The following is a 24,304-nucleotide window of genomic DNA, read 5'->3' on the forward strand; positions in this document are numbered from 1 at the left end:
TTGATTTATGTAGTTTATTTCTTCCTTTGTACAGTCTGATAAACTCCTCTTACATTCAAGGAGGAGTTTCATCTTGAGCACACAACTACATTTGATTTTCTCATCACCTCCAGGCCCATTTATAGAAACGGTTCACTTACAGTTCAGATAAAATGAGGTTACTCCGTAAAACTGGTCCATTCAGCCCACAACAGCAACTATGTTTGCTTTTCAGTAGAAGATCAAGGGGCCTGAATTAAGAATTCATTCTTTTGTAACAATTTAATGACATTTTAGCCACAACAATTACAGTGCCACATAATTCAAAGCTTGGATGGATCTAAAAGATTTTTTCAGTATAAACAGTTCAAAATCACTGAAAACCACCATGTTCCCAAAATAATTGACAGGTAAAAAAACAAACAAAAAAAAAACAAAAAAAAAACTGCTAACTGAGTCTGCATGATTAATAAAGTACCTCTTTCAGTTTATAGCTAGCAAGACTTCCAATATTTGTCAGATAAGAGAGAGTGTTGGGGGTTCTCCAGGACCAGGATTGGGAAACACTGTCTTAGATGGCCAACTTCTTGCAGAATTAAACACATATGTACCAGCTAATCAAGACCGTCAGGATTACTAGGAATTTCCAGCAAGTGTATTGGAGCTAAACACTGCAGAAATGAACACTCCTGGTTTAACCCCTTGAACTTAAATATGGCTTTTACCCTAAGGTCAATATCAGGGGTGCCAAAACCAGTTCTTTGAGGGCCACTGTCCTGCAAGTTTTAGTTCCAGCCTTAATAAAACTTACTTCCAGGTCTTCCAACTCGAGTGTGTTGAAGCTGGTTGGAGCTAAATTCTGTTGGACACTGGCCCCTCCAGGAGAAGGATTGGACACCCCTGGTCTATATGGTAAGGTCACTTCAGTCAGGAGACAAATCATGATAAGTTCCTCAACGTGGATGTTTGTATGACCAGGACATGGTCTGTGCACTCCGGTCAGTTATCAGGGGTGTATTACGCACATGCAAAGCGATACTCAAATAACAATCTTATAATAGTGTAGACGGACACCAAAACTTTGGCTCCAACAACTGAGATGAAGGCACATTTTAAAGCACAAACTGTGATATGACTAAATATCTAAGAAATCCCTCATCCAAAACAAGTGAAACTCAACTGGTTGATCAAAACCTACAATTTGGTAGTAGGGTTGATCTCATAGGTTCTTGGTAGATATTTTCCAACAAGTACTTGCATGTCTCAGCGACCCCACTCCCAAAAAAAATCCTCATTCCTCAACTCTCGCCCCAGTCCAGCTCCGAACAGCTGGACAAGTAATTATAGTCATAGTGATGGTCCCCTGGAGAAGAGCCCAGATCATCACCCTACTCATAAGTCTTCAGAAAAGAAACTTCCCCATTTTTCCAACTTGAAACAGAGACATGTCCAGGGAAGTGTCTTTCCCATTGCCTGGTCCAGCAAACATACTTATCTATGAAGTTTTACATAAACCTCTGATGCTCAATGGAACATCTCTCTCTGTTTATCATAAACTGTTGGAAAAAATAAAAGGAAGCAGCACTGTGGATCTTGATCGCCAAGCAAAGTGGATACTTCCTTGAAACCTGAGTTCACAATGCTGCCTTCATGCTGACACATTTTCATTCATCCGCTACATTACAATACATAAGCTCATTTGAGAAAGTGTGCAACCAAATGAGTGCCAAGCAAAGAAAAGACAAACACCTGATGAATCTTTATACCAATCCTCCCCCACCATAAATAACAAAAACCATACCCATTACAACAATTGTAATGCGATTGCAGCCTTGTTCATGAAAGGCAGTTTTTATTAGTAAAACACTGAATCATAAAATACCCAAATTTGTGTACACAAATGTGGTTTAATTTTCTTTAATCTTCAGTCATGGCATTGAAATTCAGGCTCCAATGAAGATCTGCAAATCTTGCACAAGCTCCCATATTCAAATAAATGTCTAGTAGAAGTCATTAATCACAGCTAAGCACTTTGAGAAAGCGGAGATGCATCATATTATGGCATGGCATGGATTCTGACAGTTTCAAGATGTCTGAATAAATGTAGGACTCTATTGTTAAAGCTAGCTAACAAACCACAATCATAAGAACCTTGATTGTCAAGGGAAGCAGAACTTAAGAAATGTTACCCCTCATAAATACAGATGTATATATCCTAAACGAGACCTCAAGCTTGATTTAATGTTGGAAACATGCAATTGGCAGACTATAGTTCAAGATTAATCCCAAAATCATTGTGCCTAATTCGGAATATTGGTTTTGGTCACTCACTTTAATTGTTGGTGCATATTGCAGAAATATTGATTCCTAATAAATATAGCAGATTACATCAATTTCAACAGTTCCGTGTGGTTCAGGCATTTGCAGGCAGTAACACCGTAGGTAAGACCTCTCAAAAATGTTGAGAAAAGTTCTCCTCAGTCAGGACTTCAATAGCAGAAACTTGAAAGGACAAGGAAGTTAAAGAATGAATGAAAAGAATATATATTAACAAAAGACGACCTAGGTTGTAATTCTAATACATGTTGACATCAAAATACACTTTATCACCTATGGTCTAAACATACTGTATTTTGATACATTGGGCGTGTCCCTCAATGAAATTCAAGCATTTTTCCGAGCAAATGAACGGGAGTCCATTGTCTGTCTCTCCCAGTACCTCCCTTTCTTGGAATGCTTGATATTCCCAGTCTGTCTGTCTGGAAGTGTAGTCATTGTTAACTGGATATTCTTTCTACTTGGATCAGGAGGCAGCCAGAGCCTTGACCAGGTAGAGTTTGTCACCTTGATCGCTGGTGAAGATGGGTGCCTTTTTGTAGTGTTCCACCAACTCCTCCATTGAGTTAAACTTGCGTTGTCCGATGCAGTACAGGTTGTCCTTCATTTGGACTTTGAAATGCTTGTTTTTGGACTGAGCTTTCAGCGATATTGAAAAGTCATTGGGCTGGAAAAGAAAAAAAATGGGAGAAAGGGATAGAAATTGTCATTTCAGATCAATTATTGAAAGCAGGAATCTCAGCATAAACAGCATATTTATCAGAATATAAGAGGTAACATTTCTTTCTACTTACTGAGGACTCGCTGTCCCGGATAAGAAAGTCTCCCTCTGTGCCCCTCTGGTTGAGTGCCACCTCTGCCTGATGACGCGTCACCTTCCCATAGTACCACTGCTTGCCAGCAAAACGTCCACTAGATGAAGGCTCAATGTAGTCACAGTCAGGTGTGGGCGGCCCGACCATGCTGGCCGAGTTGTGCGACTCCTCCAGAACAGTCACGTAGTTCTTTGGCACCAGTCCCATCTGCCCATCGGCTTTGCGACACTTCCACCACTCTGGGTCGTTTTCTGGCTTCTCTACAACATCCATAACCTCCCCCTTCTCAAAGTTCAACTCTTCATCGTTGCCCGAGCTGAATGGGTAGAGAGCCTGTACTGTGTGCAGCACCCGGTTGCCGTTCACACTATGAACAACAGCAGCCGATTTCTCGGACAAGCCGGCAGAGTCGTTGCTCGCCGATCCATCTGCATCCTCTGTCACGTAGTTGGATGGGAACCATCCCGAATGGCCATTGTAGCTCCCCCTCCACCAGCCATCACTGCACTTCTCCATAACGATGACCCTTGTACCCTTAACCAACGACAACTCATCTTCCCGCTCAGCCGTGTAGCTGAATTTGACAAGCGCAGGAAGGTTTAGGTCATACAGACGTTCACTATTGTCTGGACACAAGTCAGAGTCGGCGTTGGAGGCTGTTTCACGCATGCCTGTTTTCCGTTTCACCTTGCCGATCCCTGCATACAGACAGAAAGACAAACCATTAATGATTTCACAAATACACAACTTCTTAGACTTGTGGCATTGCAGATCAGTCAGTGTGGATGCCCAAGAAAAATGGCAATGCAACAGAGTTGAGCAGAGTTCAACTTCATTGAAACTAATGAGTGGGACTGCAATGTTTCAAGTCCACCATAATTGTTTACTTGTTTCTGCATTGTAGGTTTGCCTTCTACACAAAGAATATGTAAGATACTGCTTTAGAAGTGACTGACTCCGTACTGGCAGAAATTGTAGGTGAGGGGAAAGAATGAGCAGCGATCTCTTCCACCTTCAATAACCCTTGAGTAAGGTACCAAACCACCAATTGTTTCTGGGCGCTGCAGCAAAAATAGCAATGCTCTGGGTTTTTGTTCACTACTGTGTGTGTGCAGTTGGATGGGTTAAATGCAGAGCATGAATTCTGAGTATGGGACACTATACTTGACCACACGTCATTTCACTCTCACTCACTCAGAAGCATACTGTACCCCTGATACCTTCAAATGCAGCTTAAGTAGGCAAACAGACAGGTTTTGTTTCAGTTCATTTTATACTGAGAAAAAGTTAATGCAATAGCTTCATGACAATCAACTTCAAAATAACATTTAATTAAAGGCATCTGTCAATGAAAAGCCTTGATCAGAAATGAAAAATGTGTTGAGACAGTCTCTTCAGGGGTTAATTGCATTACCCCGCCCCCTGCACTCATTCCATTCTTGTTGAAATTATCTGTGAAACCAAAGAGCATTGTATTTTGATACAGGCAGCAACAGGCAGGGCATGAGTGAAAGGAAAACTTGTCCAAACACATGTTACAGTGTAGTCAGGCTTGCGTTCTCATTCTGACGGGTACACAGTAGCTATCAGCTCCTGCCTGCTTAAGCAGTGTGTCCTCTCTTAGTTAATACAGGCACTGGTCCAGTTTCAAAACCACCCAATTACAACCAACTGATTGTGTTCGGACCATTTTTTTTACCACTCATGGATAATATGACAAGCTGTGTATTTTTGCCCTCCTCCTTTATCAAAGAGATGATTCAATTATCCCCATGTGAACAAGCATAAAAAAAATACTTGCTTTATGACAATGCAAAAAATATTGCAAACATGATAGCAAGGAGGCAAGTTTATCCTAAGAAAAGTTATATCATTAGCCACCTGTCTCACACAGCTGTGTGGTCTAGTTCTGTTATTCAGAGAAAAGTACAAGTAATTGCAAAGAGACACTGGAATGATCACCACACCCTTCGTCCTCCTCCATGGGGAAGGAATGAGCGAGGGAGTGTTGGGTTAGGTTCATGGATACTGTCGAGGATTCCGGCTTGTCGGACCACATTAGGTCAAGCCAAGTGGGCCGGTCTGGAGGATTAATGGAGAATATCTGACCCCGAGGCCGTCTGACTATGTTGGCGGGATTGGCAAAGGTTTGTGAATAGTGTTACTGTGCAAAAATGTCCACTTGGCAGTGAAGTTTGCACCGGCCCAATCCAAAGGCCCAGGGACAGATAAACACGCTTTCTCTTTACATACCTTACAAAAACCTTAATCTTAATGCAGCAACAAAAGGATGGTATTAGACTGCAATACCATTGCCATTTCTATAATACAAAATGCATTGAACTTCTATGTAGGGCTTTAGCTATCTAAAGAATAATATTTTAGTAATCGAGTATTCTACCAAAAAATCCATCGATTAATCGAGTAATCGGATAAAATGTGTTTTTGCTTAGTGCAATATTAAGTATGCAAGAGAAATTTGTATTTTTTAAATGCATAGAATGCAATGCATAAATCAAAAAATAAACATTTAATTATTACCCATTGTTTCTCGGTCTGTACTTGTACTGTGAACAATGACAATAAAGTTGACAGATGAATGAAGTGCATTTAAGTGCCATTCAGTTGGGGTTTTAAATAAAGCATTTTCTGAGATGCACATTACACACATAAAACATTAATTTAATTTATCTTTCAATTATTGAAAATTAACGTAACTTTTTGGTAAACAAAGGGGATTTACTATTAAAAATAAAACATGGAAGAAATGTTGTGTGATTAAACCTTAAAAAAAAAAAAGAAGTTGAATTTTTTTTTTAGTAGTAGGCTATGTACATTCTGCTGAACAATAGTCTTTAACCGGACCTTTATTTTGACGGGTTGGCGTACCTTTACAGTTCTGTGCATGTGATGTGACACTAGTTTTACTCAAATAAAATGGTCAAATGCTCATGAAGTGACTGTCAGAGCAGTTCTGGAGATATTGTTCATGTGTTCACGTCCTTATTTAGTGAGACAGCAGATGCTGATATCACCGCGAGCGTCACACGCGCTTCTGTGCATTTAATGAATGAAGACGCGCTTCTGCTCCATTCATTAACACAGACATGCAGAACATGCAGGATTCATATTTAAATATACTGTTCTGGCTTAATATTTACAGATATTAGTCCATATCGTGATTTGACGTAAGTGCAATGACCTATTTTTGATTAATTCATTCAAAATTTGGCAAATTCCGTGCCATTCCGCACTAAACTGTAAATTCCGTTTTTATGACTGGATTCTGCGATTACATACGCGTTTTCTGCATCGCGGAAATCATAGGGCGCTAGTTGTGGTATGCCAGCTCTATCTTGCAATGGACACACGCCATGACGTTCTCTTTACGTTTGCCCACACCCTCAAATCAAAACACTGCTGACTCCTTGCATTATGCGATTTCGGACGCAGCGCTTGTGTCCCCTTCCGCTTTCTGGGTAAAGTAAACGCGTTGTCACATAAAAAAAAAAAATTATTGCGAAAGAACCTGACGTGAGATTTAAAATAAATTAAAAGAGGCTTGAATTTGCCTCGATCATTTTTTGTAGTCGAGTTACTCAAGGAATCGTTTCAGCCCTACTACTATGGTATTACCATAGTATATCTGCTGAAAAACAACCTAAACTAGCCCAAGGTTGTTTGCTGGTTTAAGATGGTTTGTTCAAGGTAAGCCAACCCCATTTTAAACCATCAGAATAGACCTTTCTCACCAGGGGAAAAAGAAGTCCACCAAACCACCTTAGGCGGGTTTACCCTGTTTCTCAACATGGATCTGTCAAAACAGCTATCTGGGAAAAAGGCAAACTCAGCCTGTATATTTACATTTATTTTTAATGAATATACCTGTAGGCATTGCTCAAGAATAATACTTACCAGATGTGATTTAACAAAACTTGACAACCGAGATGCAGGTAAAACCTTGGAAACTCTCTTACCTAATCTGAAAGGAAATCACCCAGTTTACTTTATGCTTACTCAAGGGTTAAAGGTTAACAGAGTGACAAAAAAGCTTTTCAAATGGCCCTTTCTGCTTTGAGAGAGATGCTTATCAAAGCTCAAGGCCAGAATAATTTACTCTGGCTTGCGGATACCTCTACTGCCTGATTTGCATGGCAAATATATGAAATCCGAAAACAAGATATATTTGTCTTTGGCCTCTAAACTATGTCAGATTAAGGGGATTGACGTTTGCAAGGTCAACGTGAGCAGGAAGTGAATGTGGAGTGTATGAACGATAATAACTGGAGCATTTAGTACTGTTGGACGTGTTGGTACATGTAACCACGGCTGTGTGAATCTTCTGACTGACAGCATGAGTTCGACTCGTCTACAAATTCAAAAGACTTTTCTTAAAGGGACAGTTCACCCAAAAATGCTACTTCTGTTAATTCAATTTATTCACCCTCATTTCATTCCTTTCCCACGAGCTGTCATGACCATATCATTAGGTCAGCGAGTTGATGAGAACCAGATCAATATGATTCATGACAGAATCATTCAAAAAGGTTGTGTGAATGGTTTGATTGATTCATTAAAAAGATCCAAAATCTTCCGTATGTAACTGTAAAAGCCTCAGTGTGTAACTGTATCGAAAAAAAAAAAGACAAAAAGAATTCTTAATTTCTCCAGAACAAAGTCATACAGGTTTGGCAAGACATAACGGTGAGTAAATGATTAAAGACAATAAATACATTTGAATGAAATAGTGGGAAATAAATGCAAAACTGGACCTAAGTGCAGGTTAAAATAAACAAGGATTATAATGGCAAATTTCAAGTTGTCACTTGTTAAAACAGGCAACTGATCTGTGAATGTTTAGACCAGTGGTGGTGGGGTTTTTTTGGAGCGTGATATGACTGATGTTGTTTCACGAGCCAGGGAAGGTAATCCACCCACTCAGTCATTGGATCGGTCAGTCTACTTAGACTAGAAAGAGCCGACATGGACAGTTTAAGCAAGTTTATTTTTAATTCTCTTAACTTCAGTAACTGACCACATCAACATAAACAGACAATTTCGCATGTGTATCCCTCTTAAGTACATGCTTTTTTTTGGGAATTCTGCTTTTTTAAAATAGATCTATACATTTCTTGAAGAAAATCTTAATGATGCTTGTCAAAAAACTCGCCACCATAATGCTAGGTTTTGTCCCACCCCAAGTCTCTATGAGTCCATGGATTGTGCTGCTTCTAAAACAATGGTGTATTTCCTGATTACAGAATTAGGAATTTTCCTGGATTCCTACGATGGATGCTCAGGAAGGAAGCTGCACGCTTTTGCATGGCCATAACTCAATGCGCATATATCAGTGTCTGTTTTTATTACCCACTCCAATATTAGCTAACTTTCAAATCAATTTTGACCAAAAACTGTCATTTACAACTATCTGGTAGCCATTACAACTTGTAAAACCCAACAGAGTCTGATTCATCTAAAGCTTCAATTCCTCCCGCCCGACAGACTACATCCACTTCCCTTCCATTTGTAAGTCTTTCCTGTGAGTGCAACACGAGCCAACCCAGATTAGTTGTTTCCTATGGTGAGTTCATCCTATTGTTCTCCAATAAAAAGCTCTACTCCATTTAAAAGCAACATACGGCAATGAAAAATGGGATTTTATGCCATGACAAAAAAAAAAAAAGAAAAGTGTGGAAAACAAACAACCCAAGTCTTGGTTGTACCATGGAAAATTTCTGATGGTAAATATTTACATATCATGGTACTGACTGATGACCATATTCATACACCATGGTGTTTACAAGATGCTTAATGGTACTTTGTAGAATATTTGTCATGGTATGGTACATGTCCACATGACAGCTGTCATATAGTTACCTACAAATATCATACAAGAACAAGAAAACGCAAAGATGGTGTCATCTGAATTTTTGAAGATTATGCAAAATATAACTAAGTGCATGAATGAAGGAGATTCAAGCAAAACCACTTGCGCTTCTAACGTAAAAAAGCTGGGCTCAAAGCCAAGCAGAAAAGAAGACATTTGTTCAACTCAAAAAAGACAAGACATCAAAAGACTTCCAATGACAGTGACTATAAACCACAGGGCTGTCTTCAACTGCTCGCTCCATGCACTAATACATTCTAAACAATCTGCAAGGAACAGACCTCAAAAATCATGTAAACTTCTCTAAATGAAACATGCAAATGCTCAAAAACAGCTTTATAAAATAAATAAAAAAATATATAATATATACAACATGAAAAAAAAAATGGTTTGAGATGTGTTAAAGGCTTAACACTATATAAAATGTATTTAAATATTTTCAATACTGTATTACAGTATAAACTATTTATACTTTTTTTTTTTTTTTTTTTTTTTTTCTGAGGTGAAACATTTCGTGAGATTCACCCTTACAGTTTAAGCACTGATGCTGATTTCTGGTGCAGATTCTTTGACAACATGCAGGAATAAATAGCCTCACATCTGTGCTTGTTTGGCTAGCGCAGGTCTGTCGAGAGTCAAACGGGGGTCACAGCCCATCCACGTATGCAACACCATCAGCCTGTTGTGTGTTTTAATCATTAACACTCCAGAAAGCCATCAGCACTTCCTGTACTCCTCTTGTGTGAGAGGACGCTCGCATTTAAATTAAAGCTTGTGCGTTTGTCCCCTTCACAAAGCTACATTATCTCGTGGTGTTTTCCGTCAGCTTTATAAGTGGCAGAGTGGGAAGTGGAGAAAAACAGACGGATGGGCTGACGCTGCAGTGAATCATCAATCTGGTTTGCTCACTTCCTCCCTCACAGGCTCCAAAGATCCAAGGAGAAATCTGTCTCAGATTAGAGCACTTCCGCTAGCAGCCGAGGCCGAGCGACAAGAAAAGAGAAAGGATGAGATGGAGTGGATAAACTGGGAGAAAGATGGACGTGTTTCAATGATGAGTTTAACGTAATGGAATCAAGGGACAGTTTAGGCATTCAAACTCATGTCACTTTCTTCTGTCGAACACAAAAGAGGTATTCCTTTAAAGAACATTTTTTAAATATGGCGTATTTAGGTTTATGTCAGGTTTAAATGTCATCAATGTCAAACATAGCTGATGGTCACATGTCATGTGAAGAATGAGAATTAAGATCCACAACAGTGGAGGAGACTATTAGTGTTTAATAGGAGTGTGAACTAGGCACCAATGTTAATAATCTGACTGAAACTGCTAAAACAATACCGTATTTTTCAGTCTGTAAGTCGCACCTGAGTGTAAGTCGCATCAGTCCAAAAATATGTCATGATGAGGAAAAAAACATGTCGCATTTATTTAGACCCAAGAACCAAGAGAAAACATTACCGTCTCCAGCCGCCAGAGGGCGCTCTGTTTTCAGTGGTAGACTACAGGAGCACTGAGCAGCACAGAGCGCCCTCTCGCGGCTGGAGACGGTAATGTTTTCTCTTGGTTCATTTCTCTCGGTTCATGTCAAATTAATTTTGAAATTTTAAGTCGCACCTGACTATAAATCGCAGGACCAGCCAAACTATGAAAAAAATTGCGACTTATAATCCGGAAAATACGGTAATTACTTTAATGTAATGGCTGGTTTGAGATAAATGCTTCAATAAAGTTCAATATTATTTAGTCAATGAATTGGAAATGAAATACTAAATTGAAATCAATCTAATGCTAGATTAAAATGCTATAAATTATTGTATCACGATTTACAGTACGATAGATATTTTTTTTTAATTGGTCAAAATTGACAGTAAAGACATTTATAATGTAAATTCTAATTTAAAGAATCCTGTAAAAATTTTACAAAGTTCCCAAAATTTTGAAGCAGCACAACTGTTTACAACGCTGATAATGTTTCTTACTATATTAACATATTAGAATGACTTCAGAAAGATCTTGTGACAATGAAGACTATATTGAGCTATATATTTGGCATAAATGAATCAAAATAAATTGTAAAAGAGATTTCACAATATTGCTGTATTTTTCCAATAAATGCAACCTTGGTTAACATAATTATTTCAAAAACAAACTTTTTAGCGATATACATTTAAAAAATATTTGTTTGGGATAACAGTGATATGGGTTTTGAAAAACAGATACATTTTTGATGCACAGTCCCTTGAAGATCCTTATTTCTTGATCAGAGTTACATACCCACACACTTCAGACACGGCCACATCACGTCCAATGGTCCTTCAGCACCTTGTAAGACACTAAACTGTCCTTTACTGCACAGCTACAGAAGAAGACACATCAGTCCCGTCAGTGAAGGGTCCAGTGTCTCCAAAAAGCGGTCATATATTCCACCAGCGGCTCTCCCAGAAGAGATACGGGCTTCATCAATCAGCTTGAGCGGTACGGATGACACAATGCTTCCAGTGTTTCACCAAGAGCTGACACGAGGAAACCCCAAACAGCAGACCCTCAACACCCAAACTACAGAAAAAACCTCACGCGTCGGATCGAGAAGGACTGGAAGGCTTCAAAACCAAACTTGATTAAAGGAGACTTGAGCTGGGAAAGAATTCCGGTTGAGTGTAACAGGAGAGTTTAAGTGCACAAAGAAGAAGGGAAGTTCTTTACACTGTGCTGATTGCAGTGTGTGTGTGTGTGTGCGTGTGCGTGTGAAGTGCAATTACAGGCTTTTCAGAGCACTGCCCGCCCAGCTGCTCGACAAACACAGAGAACGAGAGAGAGAGAGAGAGAGAGAGAGAGAGAGAGAGAGAGAGAGAGAGAGAGAGAGAGAGAAGAGAGACTTCCCAAGCCAACTTCTCTGTTCTCTCATATTTGGTTTCCAAACAAATTAAGGAAAAGTAAAGTGTGTCCAAATGACAAATTAATAGTAAAAAGGAGTAAAAACTGTGCGTGTGTGTGTGTGTTTGGTGGGGGGTTAGTGACAAATTCCCACTCAGCTCAGAAAGGAAAAGCCTTTCAAACTTCCCTAATCCTATAACCAAGAATGTGTCAAAACTCAATCCAAGCTAAAACTTTCAGCACTGTCAGCTTTCTAGACTGGCGGTATAATGAGGAGAGAAAAGTTGCAAAACTTACGGAAGAAGTGTTTGAAGAGGTTAGCCATATCCATTTTGGGCTATCCCAGCACTTCCCTCGGCAGCTGTGCAACTATTCCATGTGAAACACCCTCCCACGAGTCAACCGCTCTCCGCCTGGACAACAATCGGCTGCCTGACCATGTGACCAGAGTGAACCAATCGCAATCACTCCCTCCTCCAGCATTACTAGTCTTCCCCCCATACATACATAGTGAACTCATGGTGACTAGCAGGCAACGCTGACTGCCTCAAATGACTGATCTTCATCGACAGCAGCAAGTTAACCCAGTTTGTTCATACTAAAACAAGAACATGTCACTTGTTCGGACATGTTATTAATGGGTTATTGTTTTTTTATGTACCATGAAAATACTATGATGTTATAGCATAGTATTTTATAGCATCTGATACAAACTTTTAATATAAAAAATAAAGTTAAATTGTGTTGCAATGTTACATTAAATGGATGCATTTTAATAAAAAAATAAAAATAAAAAAACTAAACTAAAAAGGACACCCTAGGTGTGTAAAATGTAACGGTAAAATCTAAACTTATTTAGTTGGATATTTTCTTCAAAAAAAAAAAAAAAAAAAAAAAACCCTCTGAAGGTTCAGAGTGAGGAATAACCCTTATGATTAACACCACCATGATAAAGATTATTTGTTATTTCACTTATTTCACTTAATTTCTCCTAGACCTTGGATGTGTGTTTGTCTGAACATGGGAAAGACTGGTTCAAAAAGTCCTTAATTTTGCAATTTCATTTGGAGGCGCTCGTAGCTCAGAAACTCAAACAACATATTTTAGGATTTCTGAAGTAATTTGGCACTGAACGGATCACTCAAAACAAGCTATTCCAGGAGTATATTACAGAAATGTACTGCACTCAGCAGGGCAAAAGGGCACCTAAAGGTGATGACACACGCAAAGACATGCACACAAACAAAACACAACAACAGACATCCAAGAGAAACGCTCAAGAACAGAGGCTGTGTGAACAAGCCATTTTCAAAACAGCCGCAAAGACAGCGATAGAGAGATAGCCATCAGCGTACAAACACACAACTCTCACTGTACAGCTCCAGGCTAAACACAAGCACCCATTCCTGTTCCTGTGTACCAACAACAGAGACCCCACCTCCAGCTAACCACCACAGAGTGCACCGATGTGAAGATTAGATTAAAAAGCAAACATGCATCTCAGAGACTTGTGCCTGCAGTTCCAGGGAAATATCACTTCAAATATTTACTAGCAGAAACTGTCGCTTTAAAGGATGCTTACAGAAAAAGTTACAAACACAGACATACATACATGCATGTATTTAATCAACTATATGGCACAAATTAATTTACCATATGCATTAGCTAAATTAGGAGGCATTTAGACAATAGTTTTCAGTTACGTGTTCAGTCTATAGGAATCTGTATGGTTTCTTTACAAAGGTGACATCACCCACTGCTGGCCTGGCATGAAATAATACAGCATTTTAAGTCGTTTTTGTGTATATATATATATATATATATATATATATATATATATATATATATATATATATATATATATATCATTTTGACAATGTTGTCAACTGTACTAGAGCTGTGGATTTAATTAAAGTTCATTTTCGATTTCGGCCTCAAACTATTGCTCCGATCACGATCGGTTGAACATTAATGCGCATCTCGTCAGTAAAGCCGGTTCTCTAATCAGCGGTAAATTCCATCAAGTGCATGATTTCACATAGAGCAGCTTTTACTATGCAGAGCTGTTGTTAACTGAGAAAATGCGCAAATCCACGTTCATTTTCAGCATTTATTTGTGCATCTTCTCAGTTAACAATGGCTCTGTGTAGTAACAGCTGCTCTATGTGAAACCACACACCTGATGGAATTTACCACTGATTAGAGAACCGGCTTTACTGACGATTGTGATCAGAGCACCCCTATAAAATAACCAAGAAAAATTATTATTGTGCCCTATTCCAGCCCCTTTCCAGTGGTGTGCTTTTGCTCCTCCATAAAAACCCAAACTTCACGTGCAAATCAGTAAAATCATGTAACCTGATTTTCTCAAAATGGGACGTGCTTGATTTATTAAAGGATTAGATTTATTCATGTCTTTAAAAGTAATTTTTTGTCAAATCATTGTTCTGTAAACGTATCTCCAGATTAGGGATGGCTGACATACCAATAGACACGATTAAACGGTAGAAATTTGTCATCCGGTAAAGATTTTAGACTATCGTCTCTATCGCAGTTACACACTGACGTGTCGTTGCTGTACTACATGGTCACAAAAACATATCGTCTGCATGCGTTTTGAAGCATTGAAAATTTACTCCTGAAGGAGTTATTATTGCTGCCTTTTAGGCTTAGAATGGTTAAATACGAACACTTTCATCTTTTGAAGTATTCTCATAAACACAGAAATGTAGCTCTTAAGTGAAAGCATTGTAACATACTGGATCCGGGCAGCTCTTAAAGTGACAGCAGTCCAATATTCCCACTGTCTGTCATTCATGTTAATCAAACAACAAAAGAAAAAAAATATTTCACTGCCCTTCACTAAATTACTTCAGTAACTTTAATTAGAAGAAATATATATTCAATTTATACAGTGAAAATATGATTTTTTTTTTTTTTTATTTGGTTACATTATACAATGTTGCATTTCTTATGTATTTGTTCTACTGTAGTTTTTTGTTCTATTGCTTGTCATTTCTTTTTCTTATTTAATCACTAACAGTTTACTTGATTTCAGTACGCGTGTTTTTTTTAGGCTAGTACTCTTTTTTTTGTGATACTGACCCTGGTGACAAGAATTATGATATTTCTATGGTATCAAAAATTTAAAGCAAAAATAACCATATTGTGATATTAGATTTTGTTCATATTGCCCACCCCTCAGATATAGTGAAGAAAAGGGTTGGTTGACACATGGGCTGTTTCTCCATAACTAAGCTTTTGCATCGAATAGAGGTTTGAAAACTATGATGTTCTGTTACAAAAAGAAACAATATATATAACTTAAAGGCCAAAGAGCCTTGGGACAACATTACACTAGGACGCACTGATTTCATATTGAGAGTTTTGACTTCACTCAAGCCAGAGGCTCGGAAGAGCATTTCCACTCTGGTGATCGGACTGAAGCCGCCAGCTGAGGGGTCCAGGAGGTCTTCAAGTGTGGTAAACATGTGGTCTAGTCTGGACAGGAACATGATGAGCTAATCTTTCAATCTCCTCCATTTCTCTTTGTCGTGCTTATCTCCTGACACTATGCCTCACATTCCAGAGTCACAAACACTTCCCTCGTCAACATCTCAAATCCTTTAAATGCACAAGAATTTTGCATGCAATTAAAATTTCAGCAAGTTATTGACCTTATTTATGAAAGTTTTTTAACCTCATTTTTTTATTAAAATATCATAACTTAATCTTTGAGTGCACGGGTAGAGATCTCTCTCTGGCGACATGCTGGTCTTCTCCAATCATTTAGTCTGGTTAAACCTGACATTCAGATCCAGTCAACAACTGATAGATAGCATAGAACCATGTCGCCACCCTACAGTGTTTTCTTTCTGTTTAAATCTGATGAACGCCACAACACAGAAGAAAAGATCTGTTGCTACTTCCGTTACAAAACTTTAAGTACAAACACTAAAAGCATTACACTTTATATCACTGTACATATTTAATGCTTTCATTAGATTCATGAGATTTAGAGACCCCAATATTTTGCACCAATATCAAAAAGAGAACACCGCATACAAAAAGTAAAGCCAATTGCAAAAGTATTACATGTATTATTATTAGTATTTTCATGTTAAGCAAACATTTCTTTTGCATAAAAACCCATATTGAGTTGTTTTGTGACTGGCATTAATTTTGCAAAAAAAAACAAAATAAAAATTGCATACATACATACATACGTATATACATACACACACACACACACACACATATATAAATTCTAAGAATCAGGTCAATTGCCATTGCAAAATATAATTTCTGATTGCTTTCTTTTGACTGAAGTCAAAAAATATAACTATGTCAAGTTTCATGAGATTCATCCAACAAATAAGCCTCATTTTTATGCTAAACCTAATAAATCTGACAATACAGCTAGCACGGAGCATGCACTGCAAACGCAGTGTTGTCAAACTAAATCTTTAAATTCTAAACAAACCAGTATATTCAAGAGAAACTTCTCTTCAATGATAGTCGATGCATACACAATACAGTGTCTCAGTTTTAAGCTACTATTTTGCAGCAAAACGTTTACTGTACCTGAAAAGTAACTCACTGAAGGTGTGTGATTTTAGGAGCTAGCAAGCAGTTGAACAGAAGCAGTCTCTCAAATTAAAGCTTCTAACTGTTCAGTACTGTATCTTCCGGTGTATCTAAGCACCAAGTATTGTGGTCAAAAACAATGACTCCCCAGGAAATGACAAGAAGATATGCCCTACATACTAAACCGCACATTACCCAATTAGAAACAAATATATCGGGACCTCTTTAAAGCAGAAGTAGATTCAAATAATTGTTGCCCACACAACAGTGAAAATGATCGTTGTCATCACTGATGCGTTATTTCAACCCGTCCTTCTATACGCAACCAAAGCTATTAAATGCCATTGCATTGCAATGTATAATAACTTAAATGTGTTTTTCACACAACTATTACAGGGGTTCAGAAGTCCCATAGACTACATTTAGGATGATTTTTTTAAATAATTTCTGGAGTTGGAAACATTCTTTTTCACTTTTGCTGAATGAAAAAGAGTAGCCTGGACATTCTGCTAAATAACTTCTGGTGAATTCTAGACATTCTGCTGCTAGATGTTACATAGGGTTGAAGCAACGTGAGATTCTAATTTTAATCTCGAGATCTAATCAAACAGCAACTGGGAGGATGTTCTTGAGTAAAGCAGAAGTTGCGGCCTTACCTAAAGTGTCTTTGAGGTTCTTGACGATTGAGGCTTTCCTTGCGCTGTTCTTTCGTTCGACGTAGTTAGATGGCACGAAACCGGTCTTGTTGGTAGCGTTTCGTACATGCCACCAGGACTTGGAGTCATCCAGGAGCCAGAGACGCTCGTTCTTCTTAATGTCCAGCTCCTGGTCCTGCTGGGCCATGTAATCAAACTTGGCGATGACAATCACCTCTTCCGTCATCTTGGATTTATTTCAACACTGAGGAAGATAATAATTGAACTGAGGTTACATAATGGAACTAGACTTGCTTTAACAAATCGAAAACAATGATTAAAAAGCTCTGGCATTTAAGTAAAGAGAAAAGTTTTCCAATGTCCAACATCAAGGTCAAATTGCTTTTTGGAAAACCAACAGAAATCTTCAAATTAACTCCATCTTAACAAATACTGACATTTGCTGGGAACAGTCTGGAGTTAAAATGGAAGTTGCAGAGATCCTGATGTTCATTTAGATGATTAAGCCTGACTTGATGGATCTAAAATGACAATGTTGTATTACAACAACAACAACAGCAGTGAACTTGAGAACCGATAAGACACTGGAGACCATTGAGTCTAAAGGACATGACCAGGTAACGTTCTCAAGAACAGACCGATGCTGATTGGCCAACAGGGCTCAGGACGGCAAACCTGGCAATCAGAATGGATTTACATCTTTGTTCACCTTCTCATGAAAATATCAAGGCCTAGGTAGGTGACCTACTTTCTAAAGGTCTTTGGACTCTTGCTTTCATTAGTTACATCAAACAAATTCAATCCAGTCACAAAAAGCGTTGAAATGTTGCCCTCAACTAAGAAACGAGGACTCAAAAGAATATAAAGTAATAGGTACATTAAATACGCAAAAAAGTATTTGTCTGATATGCAGATCTGAGAAGCTTGGAAACAAAATGAACACATAATTTGACTGGTTACATGCCGTGAAAGTATGAAAATAGATGTGCAAAGGTGCAGTCACAAAATGTTGGTGCAATTTCAAAGGTAAAAAAAAATAAAAATAACATTGTCTATTGTTGATAGTGTAGAGATGTATGAAGCACACAAACCACTTTCAAACTACGCAAAACGCGCCAAAATATTTGCACTCACACTAAATTCCCAACTATATGGATTCCTACTGAATTGACTGGATTTCTTCAACAATACTTTTAATAATGAAACAAAACTTCGGCAACTATGCATTTATGTTTTTATTATTTCTGGTAATCCAAAATAGAGGTCTGCATAAGAATTTCTTTTGTCCCGCAAGGTTATATTCCGCACCCACTTGCTCCTGCTATATATTCACTTTTTGTTCACCCGCTGTCTGCTAATAACAATTTTCTTCCCGACCGTTCCCTCCAAATTTAGATATAATTTCCAAAATCTCACATTTAAATTTCTGCTACTGAAAGAGAGATAGGCTAACAAATAAAAGTGTAGTATGTATTTTCTTCATCTTGTCAGGAGTCTTGAATTTATATGAATTATCTTAAGACACAAAATTTGTTTAAAATTTTATGCAACATTAGGGGAAAAAAAAAAGTGTCAGAGAAAATATATATTTTTATTTCTTATTTTATTCATCTTGTCAGGATACAATTCGTTTAACATTTACAACACAACAGAAAAAAAGTGTTGCATTTTTCTGTTAAAACAAACAAAATATTATCATAATATGTTTTCCCATATCATTTGATATCAATATTTAACAAAATACTGATTAATTAATGGGGAAGAAAATGCTTTCCACACAGACCTTGAGAATGAATGTGATCAAAATTGTTTTCCATTTTATTTTTCTGGATTCTGTGTTTTATGATTTAAAACAAATGTATCATCAATGGTTTCTAATGAATGAGTAAATAAAAGTTTAATCATTCTTTTAAAATGGAATCAAATGAAAATCTAACAATTCATTTACAACAAACATTGCATTTCTGTTTTGTCAAATAAGATGCTGCACAACAGAACTGTGTGAATTAAAACATGGATGAAAAAATATCTTGGTTGTATGATACTTCTTAAAAATATGAATTTTATTATCATTACTTTATTACATTTTCAGTTTCTGTCACAATTTCTTCAAGTTAAACCAAACTTTTATTTTGATAGCTTTCATCAAAGTATCTTTAAGTTTCAATTGTGAAGTGTTTCGTTGTGTATTTGAAACTTAAATGAAACTGTAAAGTCCTGGTGAAGTGACTACCAGAGCAGCTCTGGAGATGAAGTTTAAGTGTTCATTTCCTCATATATTAAGATGCAGATGCTGAAAGCACCACGAGCACTCCACATTTGGGTTTGTGTAGACAAAACTGTGCCATTCATTCACAGAGAAACAGGCCACACATGCTTGCCACATATACTGACTAGCTGCTGTCGTGTTCATTTCTGTATATTGCTTTATGATCGCCTGTTAGATTAATCAACACCAAGTAAAAATGTCCAGAGCTTATCATCGTTATCAACATACATTTTTTCAATACATCTTTATCCCCCAGCCCTACCTAGCATCCACCGAGAAAACATTAACAAACACCTAGCAATGCTCAGACAACCACTCAGAATATGTAACGCCAGTGTAAATGCTTACCTGTGCTGCATCAAAGCTGTGGATATCTTCGTAGAGATGCTCTATGGCAGACCTAGAAAAGAATAAACACCAAAGTTCAACACCACGTGCATTATGTTCTCAAAGACAAACACAAGAAAGGAAAACAACTAATGGAAACAGACTCCAACCGATGCAACACACATCTCGAGTCCAAAGTGTTTGGCATGTACGCTGCCTAGGGCGCTGTTGGACACTCCCTCTGTAGGGTACGCAGGGAATGATCAACTGTTTATTCACCAAAGACAAGAATCTGCCTAGAGACTGTGTGTAATTTGGCTAAATAAATAGCTGAGGAAGATGACAATTGTTTTAAGACATCAACGCAACGACTGCCAGAAGAGAGTATATAGTCAAATTATGTCTGTGCATTCAAAGTGAGAGATCACTTCCTCTAAAATGATGGGCAGCGATTGTTTATTGTCCAAACATGAATCAGGAAGATGAGAAAAGGCAGATGCAAAAGTAGGACGCGAACTGCGAAAGCAGGATGTGCAGTTTCATTTTAAATGCAGTAATTTTTTTTTTTCTTTTTTTTTTTTTACGAGCCAAAGTGGCTTCCCATCTATGATCCTGACATCATACCGGACAAACTGAAATCAGATGTCAGTAAAAGAATCGGAAATGCACCAAAAAAGGAGTACAATACCTTAGGCTGTGATTTATGTTGCCAATCCGTTAATTTCCCTCAACATATTATTTTAACATCTTAATATTTTCTATTGTATAGCAGAATGTGCTACAATAGTAATGATCATGCATTTAACTATTATACAGAAGAGCGTACAAAGTAATAATTATTCTTGCATGTTTTAATAGTAGATAATAGTAATAATGTTGTGCAGCACTCTGTTTAGCAAAAATAATATTTAATTTCAATATGACAGCATTTTAAAATTATGAATTGTTTTAAAAGATGAACTGCGTTTATGCCTAATTAAGTGCATACGTATTGTTGAAAAAAGATGATAAATTAATAAGTTATAATTTCAAAATAATATACAACTATTTTGATTGTTATAATTAAAATGGAATCCAGAAAATATTTGTATTTATAAAAACTCAATTTGAGAAAAAAATTATAAATAAAATGTACTCCTAAGGTGCCTAGAAATAAATTTTTTGGTAAACTTAAAATATTTAGTTAAATTGTATGCTAGGGGCTGCATGATTAATCAAATGCAATTGTCATGCACATTTTGATAGTTAAGCTGGTTCTGTAATCAGCAGTAAATCATCATCGTGTTTTCAGGTGGAGCAGCATTTACTACACAGAGCCCTAGTTCACTGACAAATTACGCAAAAAAATTTAATACATTTTATTGCGTGATTATGAAATTGCAGAAATCATTTGCGATAATGACAGCTGTTTGCGAATCTTCTCCGTGAACTACGGCTCTGCGTAATAAATGCTGCCCCATCTAAAAGCATGTGAAAATACCACATTTAATAACATATTTTTACTCCAAGCTCGCTTCATAGCGTCAGTCGAGTGTTTGAAATAAATCGTTCTGCGAGAAGCTTCTTACACAGAATAAGGCGCACAACATATTTCACAGTATTTTAAGCAGTGATAAAGACATTGCATTATAAATATACTTTAATCTCATGAAAATGATAAAAAATAACATTCTGAACACCCCAAACAAGATTGACCAGAGGTATTTTCTCAGACAGTGGTTACTGCGGCGAATGATATAACACGATAGCTTATTTTTTTTTCATTTAAGTTCTCACACATTTCTAAACGCGCACATCTCCATTAATAAACTCGCCTGCAAGGTAAACCAGATCTATTTTATGAGGTCTATTACCAGAACTTTCAAACCTCTTGCAGTTTCACTAATTAGATTAATGAACGCTGGGAGGCAAAGTTAACAACAGTGTGCAGAGACATTGAGAGTCACTCCCTAACTCTGGCAGACGAAGCCTACAGCCCACTGACTCCCAACGCATAGCTGAGTTCACAGCCAGAGATCACAAACCGAAGGCCAATCATACGCCCCACGCTCATCTGACCGTCACATTCTCTGTCCTAAACCAGCTTTTTCTCCATCGCTACTTTCCTTCTTAAAATGACCGGTCATCTGTCTGTTCATGACCTTTGGTAGTCTTCTTATTCTGCTTTTTAAGGTGTTCCTGCTCAAATCTCACCAACTAAACACTGGTTAGACACATGAATGTGTCAAGATTTACACTACTGAGTATTATAATTTTTGTTATTTTTTTACTTTTTAAAAAAATGACCATTTTTATTCAGCAAGGGCGCATGAAATTGATCAAAGGTGGAAGTACAGACATTTATAATGTTACCAAAGATTTCGATTTCAAATAAATGTGCTTTTGAACATTCATCGTAACGTATCGGTTTCCACAACAATACAAACATACACAACCGTTTTTAACACTGATAATCACAATTGTATCTTGAGCAGCAAATAAGAATGATTTCTGAAGATCATGTGACACTGAAGACTGGAGGAACGATGCTGAAAATACAACCAAATGGAAAATGGTTATTTTAAACTAATAATATCTCACAATATTAAAGATTCAGTCTTGGCGAACTGACCCAGAAAAAAACTAATCTTAGCAATTACACACATAATACTAATTAGAATAGAATAACTAACTGTAGAAATACTGACGATAATGTGAAATGCTTTAACCGATTAAAAAATAAGCTATCAGACCCATTTAGAAACCTGCCCACGCTAAAGGATCTAAATATGAGTTTGAAGTGAAGAAAAAGGAAGGAAATGATGCATGTCATAGAAAGAGACTTTATAGAATTTAGACTCTGAACTCTACACTCCAGATCCGTTGACCCATTGAAGACACAGCAAACATGTGGACTGAATCTCAAAGCTACAGAACAGAAGCTCTCTGCAGCTCTTTGCTCACTAAAAAGAAACGCTGTCGGAGTTCATCATCACAAAAGAATCGCGCTCAACTCTGCACCTTTCATGTGCTGCTGTCTGATAAACATGTGAGCTTCGCCAAACCTCTTGCCGTGTGCATCGGTGCTCTTCAAGCTTTAGGACTTGAGCAGGTTAAAGAGAGATGCACTTCACAGAAGAGAGCTCAAAACATCTGCATCTGCACACCAGTCACACTATTGAGAGCATGAGAGCTGAAGTGAGCCGCTCTCCTCGCTCTCCATTTGTCTCTCAGCCCTAGATTCTGCCGTCCCAGAAACCTTTGTGCTCATCTGAGGGTTGGTTTGTCCCACAAGTCCCTCATCTTATGTCTGATTACATCATTAACTGAATTTTACCGTACATTCCTGCCATATGTACATCAATGTGACATTCACCACTGACAAGATATTACTAAATATAATGTAGAAACATAATTTCTGTAAAGATGCTTTGCAACGATTTGTATCATGAAAAGCACTATGCAACTAAACTTGAACTGAACGTGTGCAAATTATTTTACAAATGATTAGCCAACTTGTCATGAGATAAAGTATGAAACAAAACAAATATATATATATATATATATATATATATATATATATATATATATATATATATATATATATATATATATATATATGTAATGACAATATAATCAATAAGAAGCACTGAAGTACAGTAGTTATATTGTTCATCGGGACCATTAATAAAAAGTTTTTTTTTATTTTTTTATATAAATTATCATACACACACATATATTAATTTACGGTGTAAGCAGCCGACCCAGAATGCATCATTAAACTATAGCAAATTATTTGTAGAATCTGGTGAGAATGCAATGATGAAATTATTTTTATGTTATGGTTTCATAAGCAGTAAGTACTACTGTATTGATACGATCTAATGAATAAAACTGACAAGAGACAAAAATTCTATAAAAGCTATAAGTAAATTTATGCTACATAACTTTATACAGTAAGAAAAATCATTTGGACATTTACTTAAGATTACTTTTTGTCAGGAGAGTTTTAATTACATTATTAGTGTTTTTAAATATTAACATTAAGTGAAAGTTACTGGCCAATAACCAGTATGATATATATGATATATATGCAAATATATATAAAAAAAAATTAGTTAACTTGAAACAAAATTACATTCATACACTCAAAAAAATGCAGTGAAATAGATATATTTTAAATGTACAGTACAAACGATTGATAACTCTGTTTTCTATGTTTGTAACCGGAGATAAAAAGATGCTGCTGTTGTAACCGTGTCCAAATCTGTGTTATGTTTTTTAATCTCATGTTTGTGAATCTATATCTAACTGTGCGTTACATAAAAAACTAAAGCTAAAGTAATGAACTGAACCAACCTGAAGAAGTGTGTTCTCCATTAAATCCTGTTTAGAGCCAATCTGAGGTCATCTTCTCAACATCCATCCACACATTCAATGACCCTGATAAGATCAAGAGGAACTGCAGAGGCGGTCTGGATCACCTCACTCTCTTCACGACATGCGTCAATTGAAAGCCAATTACAACCAGTGAAAGGAGAAATTCACATGCGAATGCTAGAACAGGCCAAAAAGCACAAAATAGCTCTG

General features: G+C 37.2%; 1 protein-coding gene across 3 annotated transcripts; it reads right to left on the bottom strand.

The window, feature by feature from the left end:
* Positions 1-24,167, bottom strand: LOC127977398 (cytoplasmic protein NCK1-like). Of its 3 annotated transcripts, XM_052582295.1 has the most exons (5): positions 24,074-24,167; positions 19,757-19,808; positions 17,140-17,383; positions 3,111-3,829; positions 1-2,983 (listed from the first exon to the last, which is right to left on the bottom strand). In XM_052582295.1, the coding sequence occupies exons 3-5, from the start codon at positions 17,363-17,365 to the stop codon at positions 2,783-2,785; spliced, it is 1,146 nt and encodes a 381-aa protein (XP_052438255.1). In that variant the 5' UTR covers positions 17,366-17,383; positions 19,757-19,808; positions 24,074-24,167; the 3' UTR covers positions 1-2,782. The 3 variants fall into 3 exon arrangements, with proteins under 3 accessions (XP_052438255.1, XP_052438256.1, XP_052438258.1); XM_052582296.1 differs by lacking the exons at positions 17,140-17,383; positions 19,757-19,808; positions 24,074-24,167 and adding an exon at positions 12,194-12,340; XM_052582298.1 differs by lacking the exons at positions 17,140-17,383; positions 19,757-19,808; positions 24,074-24,167 and adding an exon at positions 11,297-11,436.
* Between the last annotated feature and the right edge of the window lie 137 nt (positions 24,168-24,304).

This window comes from Carassius gibelio, chromosome B18 (genome assembly GCF_023724105.1).
Source record: "Carassius gibelio isolate Cgi1373 ecotype wild population from Czech Republic chromosome B18, carGib1.2-hapl.c, whole genome shotgun sequence".
Lineage (NCBI taxonomy): Eukaryota > Metazoa > Chordata > Actinopteri > Cypriniformes > Cyprinidae > Carassius > Carassius gibelio.

Coding starts and splice junctions, on each gene's coding strand:
- LOC127977398 (XM_052582295.1), bottom strand. CDS start 17,365: ATGACGGAAGAGGTGATTGTCATCGCCAAGTTTGATTACATGGCCCAG. Junction 3,830..17,139: donor GAACCTCAAAGACACTTTAG/GTAAGGCCGCAA, acceptor GTCTGTATGCAG/GGATCGGCAAGGTGAAACGG. Junction 2,984..3,110: donor TCCGGGACAGCGAGTCCTCA/GTAAGTAGAAAG, acceptor TTTCTTTTCCAG/CCCAATGACTTTTCAATATC.